The sequence below is a fragment of the Austrofundulus limnaeus genome, unplaced genomic scaffold (genome assembly GCF_001266775.1).
Source record: "Austrofundulus limnaeus strain Quisiro unplaced genomic scaffold, Austrofundulus_limnaeus-1.0 Scaffold1235, whole genome shotgun sequence".
Classification (NCBI taxonomy): Eukaryota; Metazoa; Chordata; class Actinopteri; order Cyprinodontiformes; family Rivulidae; genus Austrofundulus; species Austrofundulus limnaeus.
This window is the reverse complement of record NW_013953637.1, coordinates 2,705-11,413: the sequence shown is the minus strand read 5'-3', so window position 1 is coordinate 11,413 and position 8,709 is coordinate 2,705. Positions and strand designations below refer to the sequence as shown.

The 8,709-nt window shown below is 37.0% G+C and overlaps 1 protein-coding gene across 3 annotated transcripts in view; it reads right to left on the bottom strand.

Annotated features, from left to right (window-relative positions):
• LOC106534651 (high affinity cationic amino acid transporter 1) overlaps positions 1-8,709 on the bottom strand; it is a 20,165-nt gene that overhangs the window by 9,022 nt on the left and 2,434 nt on the right. For all 3 annotated transcript variants that reach the window (XM_014031351.1, XM_014031353.1, XM_014031352.1), the window contains exons 2-6: positions 3,516-3,789; positions 3,252-3,434; positions 2,987-3,145; positions 2,646-2,826; positions 2,417-2,550 (exon numbers count right to left, since the gene is read on the bottom strand). In XM_014031351.1, coding sequence (XP_013886805.1) covers positions 2,417-2,550; positions 2,646-2,826; positions 2,987-3,145; positions 3,252-3,434; positions 3,516-3,702 — 844 coding nt within the window. In that variant the 5' untranslated portion in view covers positions 3,703-3,789. The remainder of the gene's footprint in view (positions 1-2,416; positions 2,551-2,645; positions 2,827-2,986; positions 3,146-3,251; positions 3,435-3,515; positions 3,790-8,709) is intronic.

The following is an 8,709-nucleotide window of genomic DNA, read 5'->3' as shown; positions in this document are numbered from 1 at the left end:
CAATGTATTAGAAGGGTGATAGTAATGCTTTCTTGTAATAATTCTTATAGCTATTTTTTTGTAAAAAAAAAAAAGAAAATAGGATGAGTAATAGTTTTACATGCATTTCCCCAGACTTCTCTATGCAATATATCAAATGTGGAACAATTATTGCATTATATAGTGTAAATAGTACTTTATCATTAAATAACTCCATAACTTTATATAATACTGGAATAGATTTTGCCATTTTTGTTCATAATTTATATGAGGTGGAATGGTCAGAGCAGTAAGATGTTGACTGAGCCAAACAGAAAAAAAAATTAATAAAAAACATATCTCACAGATCAGTGCTTTCAGATACTAAGCTTTGCATTACTTTTACTTGTTCAGCCTAGCTGCAATTTAAAGGTATTCCTACACTGGCAGAACTCCAATTCAAATAGAAAACAGCACAAACAGATGTGTGTTAAAAACATGTTTTGTGAAATAGTTAAAAAAAAAAAAGACTAGTTGCTCCTTGTGGATCCAAAAGAAGAAACATTCAGGCGCAAGTGATTACGCAACATGGGGTCTCTGAGCAAGCATTCAATTCCTGTTCTCCAAGAAAAGTACAGCTACAGCTGACCTGATATAAATTATTGTGACATTTTGGGTTGTAGGCAATGTGTGGATGTGCGCATGCATACATGAGTGTGTGTGTGGATGTACATGGACTGATGCCAGAGGATACAAAGGCAATGGAGGTGCCTCTGAGTGTGTTTAACAGTCATGACATAACAAGTAAAACACAAGCAATCATTTCAGCGTTTAACTTCATGTTGGCCAATTAAAACTCGGGAAAAAGAGGGGTGGGAACGGCCCGTGGGCCAGAGAGCAGGAATGATGGAAGAAATGTGCAAACTCTCCGTTTACCACAGCTTAGAGGCCTTGGACCAATTACAGAAACAACCCAAGTCAAATCAAGCATTAGAACACAGTCACACATGCAGATGTGCAAAGCGTGGAAAAAAACCCCAGGAACATGCTCTCCCCGAGGCTCATGTGAACATTTCCTCTCCTAACCTGTGTTACAGTGCTTGGCTTTCTGCACAAAACTGAAGTAGGCCAAATGCTTTAAAGTACAGCTTTTCTCTGTGCCTTGCAACTCTTATGCAATAATGTTGGAAGTTTAGACAAGCTGAGAATTGAAACGGTTCCACATCCAGGTTCAGTTACACCCCCCCCAGCCCAGGCCTAATCTCAAATTTGAAACATACCCGTGAGGCAATTAAAAGAGAGCTGAGAACTGCAGCTGAGGAGCTCAGTTATCAAAGTAAAATGTTATTCAATTACATTTCTGAAAAGCACCGGCAAATGTAATTTCTCTGGAAGCTTTGTGTGAAATATGAAAGGTTTTTAAATCTTTTTACAGAAAACTGTTTATTAACAAAGTAGTTTTGGTGATTTTCTTTAGTCTTGATTTAAAAAGATAACATTCTGGTTAGTATAAAGCAGGGATGTCTAACTCATTTTCACTGAAGGCCACATGAGCATTATGATGCCCTACGAAGGGCCAGTTGTAATTAACTTTGATGTTTCATGTTTAACTTCAGCTAAACACAAAACATCACACTCCATTTTTCATTGATACGAGAACTGCTGACAAACAATAATTGAGCTCTACGTGGTATTCTGTGCATAGAAACAGCATTTAACACGCCCTCTTACAAACACTGAAAAGTACTATGTGTACGACTGACTAAATGTGACATAAATAATATAGAAATGTTATTAAAAGTTAAAGTAAAACAGTTGTACTCTCACTTTCCGAAAGGGAATTACCACTGGAAGGGGTTCCAGTTTAAATTTACGACCTTTAAGTGGGGAATTCCCACTACCCAGTACAACTGGGTCGCAGCAAAAGTAGCCATTTAAAATGCAGCAAAATGGAGACTTTACACTGCAAATTTCTCCGGCTGCAGGCTACTTTTGAATCCAGTGCACCTCCACCTAGAGGTGGGTTGCTGTCATTTTGCAGGTAAAATAATCTACATGCATTATAGAAAATGCAGTTTATGGTCAATGCTGGCTTTAAAGCAGCATACATTTTAAGACGTCGATACACCTCTGAAGCTCTGGTGGGCCACATTTGGCCTGCGGGCCTTGAATCTGACACATGGTGTAAAAGGTATATATCTTTTATTTTTAATAGAGAGTGAAATGATGTCCAAGCCAATAGGATGACTAAATCTTTATTGTTTTACATAAACTGCCATAAAGATGGAACAATAAAGGTTGTGCTGTGCTAACCTGAAGCTAGCATGATAATATAGAAGCAGCTGTAAATTAAAAAGCAGTTTACCAAAGTACAGATACAAACTAGCATTATTATTGGGTTAAAAGGAGCAAAAATGAGCATCAAGAGGAGGTGCTATACGATTTATTTATCACTGACCTGTAGTGGCAATGCAGTCAAATCCTACGAAGGCATAAAAACAAGTAGCAGCTCCTGAGAGCACACCTGAAATACCAAAAGGCATGAAGCCACCGACTCCTAAACTCTCTTTGCTGGGCAAAATGTCAGTAAGGCTGGATGGGAATAAAACATAAATATACAAAAAAATTACTCAACATGGAAATTAAAAAGGGCCAAATGAGACACTAAACACAAACAAATAACTTACTTCGAGTGATTTGAGTTGTTTGTATAATTGGCATGAAGGATCTCCTCAGGATCCAGTTGCCAGTTCTTCAACGTGCCTTTGACCAGGCCTGAGACCACCATGAACAGCAGAACTATGACGTTGACACATGTAAAAATCTTGTTCACCATTGCTGACTCTTTAACTCCAAATGCCAATAGACCTAGAATAAGAAGAAAAAGAAAAAAACAATACTCAAATGTGTTAAATGTCTCTGTTATACATCCACCCCTGACTTAAAGCTCGTCACAGAGATGTTGCTACAAGCATAAAAAAATGCAAAGCAATTTTTTAGGACAAAGTAAAAAAAGAGACTCTCTTACCTGTAAGAATAAATATGATGAGAACAGCGAACATGTCAGGATACTCTGCCAGTACACCTGGTGCATTCATGGACATGTACTCTCTGCAGAACAGCTCTATACGTTTCCCTACCAACTCATCGAAGGTGGCGCTCCACGCACGGGCCACACTGGATGTACCTGGTACAATATAGAGCTCAGTTCTCTACTTCTTAGTCAAAAACACAACCTCTTATAAATTAAAGCAAAAACAAAACAAAAAAACATCGCAGTGCTATACATTTACCAATGATGTAGGAGAGGATGAGGTTCCATCCGGTGATAAAGGCCCAGAGTTCGCCTACAGTCACATAGGAGTAAAGATAGGCAGAGCCAGTCTTGGGGACACGAGCTCCAAACTCAGCATAGCACAGGCCAGCCAACACTGAGGCTAAGGCTGCTATCAGGAAACACAGCACAATAGCCGGACCTATAAAAGGAAATCATATGATTAAATTTTAATTATTTTTCATAAAATATACAGTTGTATCAACCAATGTCTTTAACTTACCTGAATTATCTCGGGCCACAGCACCGGCCAGCACGTAAACGCCAGCGCCCAACGTGCTTCCAACACCCAGCGCTACCAGGTCAAAGGTGTTGAGACATCGAGACAGACGGGAGTCCTCCGAGTTGGAGTTGACCACTTTCACCCTGAGCAACTGCTTCCCGAAATGCAGGAGCTTCTCTATAACCATGATTCACAATCTGTCTTCGGAGGGGGTGAGGGGGTCTTCTGGGGGTTCCGAGATCACAGGGGRGAGCAGGTGAGTCCAAACACACGCCTAATGGAGGGGCACAAAGTGTGAAAGATGAACTGACTGGAACACCCAGAATGGTCTTGATTTCCTAGTTCAAGTACGATGATGTCTGTGCGATCATGCTTAGAGTGAAAAATCCAACATACATACTGGCTGAGCTGGTTAAGTCATATTAAACTAATTAATTTAAGTCTGGCAAACTTGTAAAAGAACATGGTTTTCTGAGGTGTTACATAATGTAAATCCACTATGTGTAACTGTTCACCAAAGAGACGGGGCAGCAGTCCTATAGAGAAAACCCATGTTATTGGTGGACACATTTCAGATGTTATATAATACAATACAACTTACAGGAAAAACCCTGAACCCCAGAAGAATTTTTCTCATGAACGTATTGTATATCTCAATAGTTTGCTTTCATTTGRGGCCTCAGAATCCAAACAAAAAGAATGAAACCTTAAGTGATATGGTATAACCACAGACAGTGCTCTATTTTTATAAACATATTTATTTACAGTTAGAGTGAACATGGAGATAACTGGAGTGAGGACAGAGGAGATGGGGATTTGGAGGATTTGCTGTGGTGACCCCCGAAAAGGGAAACGCCGAAAGAAAATGAAAATTATTTGTTCATTCTTTTATTAATAATGTATTCTGTTTTTTCTAAGGTAACTATCAGACCTCTATGATTTCAAGGGAATACAGTGTTTCCCCTACTATTAGAGTATCCATCATGCAGACTCAGAGTCAGGTAAGTCTTTGTGGCAARCCCCCCTCAAATATCTACTGTATTTCCTAGGGGAAACACTGCAATACGATAATTTATTGGTTTATTAAGATGTTCTCACCTATTTAATGGATTCAGAATAAACAAAATTCAACATGAAACCAATTCTAAGCCAATGCAGCAAGGACACTAAAGTGAACTCTATCAGGTGAATGGCAAGGGTTCAGGGGAAGATTTCTATCTTAAACGGTTGTGAGAAAGGCTCTCTTCATCAGTAGCAAACATGTCACACACATTTCGCAGTACTGAACTCACATACTGAAAGGTAATACTTAGCATTTGGTCGGAAAATATGGAGCCCAGATTGAGGAATGGAAAGGAGGTGGGGGGGGGGGGGGTGGTGAACAAGGTCTTGATATAGACAATACAGGTAAAGATGAAAGAGGCTGGGTAAAAGACAGCAGGTCGTACAAAGAAAAGTCTGGAAGGAGTGGGTGAAATGCAGTGACGCAGCACTGTGACACATTTCAAAGTCAAAGCACCTTGTTTAGTAACTTCTGATATGGTGACATAGACTCAGAGAGGTCAAACAGACAGCAATCATGTTCCACCTCGCGGAAACTTCCATATAAGGGTACGCTAAGGTAACCTTGCAGTCTTTTCTTTTCCTGCCTATAAAATTTCACTCTCAAATTTCTGACCTGACATGTTAGTACACGTGAAAAAAACTGAGGTCATACACATTATAAAAAGGTTAAATAAATATGGTTAGTGAGGAAGAGGTGATGTCTCTTTTGCTAGGTTTTGACACAAGTTTGATTAACTTATGCTTAATTTCAAGTTTATTTATTATTTTGTTTTCCAAATAAATATATTCATTAAGGGTGATCCACATTTATATATCAATTAAATGATTAATGATTCAAATATATCAAGGCAAAACGAAAACACTGATCCATATCATCACATGCCTGATGCGGATCATAATGATTGTGTTAGATGGGCATATGATTGCATCGTATTGATCATAGACTTATCAAGTGAATTAAAATTTTATCRTGACAGATTTTGTGATATTGTGAAACATCGTAGTGTCATCCAAACAAATCAATATATCATATAGTGATAAAACTGATGATTTAATTATATATATATACAATGCAAACCCATTGTCAGTGATTTCAGTATGCCACACGTCTGTGTTAAACATGTCAGTAAGGGTTATGTGATCAACAAGACTACTGGTTGGCTGTTATGTGTAAAAATATATAAAGTGCAGGCTGTCTCATTCACTATTATTAGAAACATACAGATCAATGATGTCCCTTTTAATTAGAGGTGAGGTGCTAGGTAGCATTGTAGCAATACATTGAACCCCATTGATATATCTTTTAAATGATTAATGACTCATGAGTAAATGAGTAAAATTATACTCATTTATAGATTAGATGATTAGATTAGACCTTTATTGTCATTGCACAGAGCACAATTAAATTACAGTTCAGAACACCCATTCAGAAGAAGACTGAACATAACAAACATAGGAGAACAGGTGAGTAAAATAGTAAGTAGTTTAGTGAGTTAAATGAAAATATTGATCCATATCATCATATGCCCATTCAACACAATCGTTTTCAAAATGATAGTGTTAGATGAGCATTAAATATCACATGGTTGCATTGATTGCAGACTTGTGAATTGAAGTGAATCAAAATCCTATCATCCTGTGATACCAAGTGTTATGTGATGTCAATAAACATTGTATCGTCATCCAACCAAATTGATTTGGTATTATAATAAAGATGGTGATTTACACCCCTAGTGCTAAGTAAACTGGGTACATAGAGGTCAAATTCTGGAAAAACTGGACAATTTTTTTTGTAATCATCATTTTGTGTAAGTAAACATTGTGGAGAATTTATACTTCCAGTGGGACAGAACTAAACTAACCTGACATAAAATATTAGCTACACAAAACATTAAGAAAGCTTCCTTTGGAAAAGAGGTACTGTATATCTACTTTTAAAGATCTGTAGGCACATGAGGAGAAACTTCTATTATTACAACAAGTAAAGTTAGAAAATAAAGACATATTTTTGTGACCACTGTAAGACCTTTAACACATACGTTCCAATTCAGACACTGATTGGTCCAAATTCATATTATGATCATATGAAATATGTTATATTCCAAATATGTGGTGCACATGGGCAGAAGATGAGTTGTATTTGGCTCTGTACCATCACCAGCCCTCATATTGCTATGAATCAAATATTTGTACAGTAAAATAAATCATAGATAAATAGAACAACCTAACACTTGTCAATTTTAWCAGAATTTTCTGACAGACATTAAAGGCCAACAGGATATAAGTTTACTAAAAAAAAACAATAAAAATACAATACTAAATAGTTTGAAAGATGCAATCATTAACAAAAAAAAATCAGTGTAAAGCTATTACGCAAATGAACTTTAAAGGCTCTGGACTAAACTAGCTGCAGCAAGACCTGAGAGGTATTGCTTCACGTACCATTCTCCCAAGATTAACTAGTTATTACAGCAGCTCACAAGCTACATTATTGTACCTATAAGTTTACAGAATAAAGATTGTTGAAAGATTAGTTACATATTCAGTTGATGCCCTAAGACAAACATGACCCCYTTATTGACCCAAGAACATAGTTAAAGCAACTGGTGACATTTTTCTGTCAAAGTAACTAAGGCAAACACAGATACCGTAAATGTGACAAACGAAAACAACCTTTAGTTTGTGAAACATCAGTGAAATACACCTGCAGCAAATCATTTCAAAATGGGAAAAACTAGTTCCTGAGTCACAAAAATAAAGCCCAAACACATGGAGTACTTACCCAAAAACAATTAGAGCCAAGCTTAAAATGATGAGGCTTCAAAAAAGATAATGACATATATTCATTAAAAGCATTTTTTTGGTTAATTTATTCCTCTGAGCTGGTGTGTGGACTGCAATCTGGTTGACAGTCAGTGTGCAAAAATAGAATATGGAAGAATCACATGGCTTTGCTATTCCAAGCAGCACGCTGTCGTGCATGCACATGCACTGTCAAAATGTTGTAGTCGTTTAAATCCAGTTTATCTACAGGAACAGAAACTTGTTTTTCTGTCCTTACTGTCCACAGCTGAAGGCGAGAGGCTAGTAATGACAATGACTGTCTGTGCATGTGTGACTTTGCGGAATTAGTGAAACTTCTCATGAACCAGTGGACAGATTTTAATGAAACTCTCAGAAAGTAACTATTGATGCACATCTACAACTGTTTATTTTTGGAGTCATCCTCATTTAGTTAGCTTCTACAACCAAACAGCTGCTTAGCCACAGCTAAGCATCTTTAGTAAACAAAAAACATGGCTACAGTARTTTTACAGGTATTGAGCTAAAATTTTGCTTGGAAGTAGCTGAGAGTCACTCCCAACACATACAATGAGCAGAACCTGATCACAAGATTTGTTTGTAAAACTTTGCCATTATTTATTGTAGTTCACTATTTCTTTCTGTTAACAAAATACCTCAAAAACCACTGGACTGAAACAAGTGAAACTCTCAGGTGTATATCTACAACTAGAGGTCAACTGATCAGTAATTCCAGGGAAGTCAAACTCATTTTCACCATGAGCCACATGAGCATTATGGGGGCCCTCAAAGGGCCAGTTGTAAATAACTTTTTGACGTGTTGTGTTTAACTTCAACTAAACAAAATACCTCACTTTCCTTGTCTTGAGCACCGCTAACAACAAAACTCTATGTGGTATTTTGTGAATAGAAACAACACGTCTGTTTTAACATGTCCACTTATGAACAAAATATTAAATGTACAACTGACTAAAAGTAGCCCACAAAACATATCAAAATAGATATTTTTTGTGAGAACTTTTGCCAGCTAATGGCTACTTTTGTATGGAGGACTGAACCTATCATTGTTGAAAATAAATGTAGGAACAAGGGGTGTAAATCACAATATGATTTATCGATTGGCTTGAATGGCAATAAGAGGTTTTTGGAAATCACAGTCTGTTGTGATAAAAATTTTGAATAAATTCAATTCACAAGTCTGCGATCAATTGTTACAGGATTTTGTTTGATGGACATTTGATGACGATATGGATCAATGTTTTCATTTTGCCTTGATGTAACTGAATCATCAATCATTTAATATATACTGCGTGTATGTGTATATATA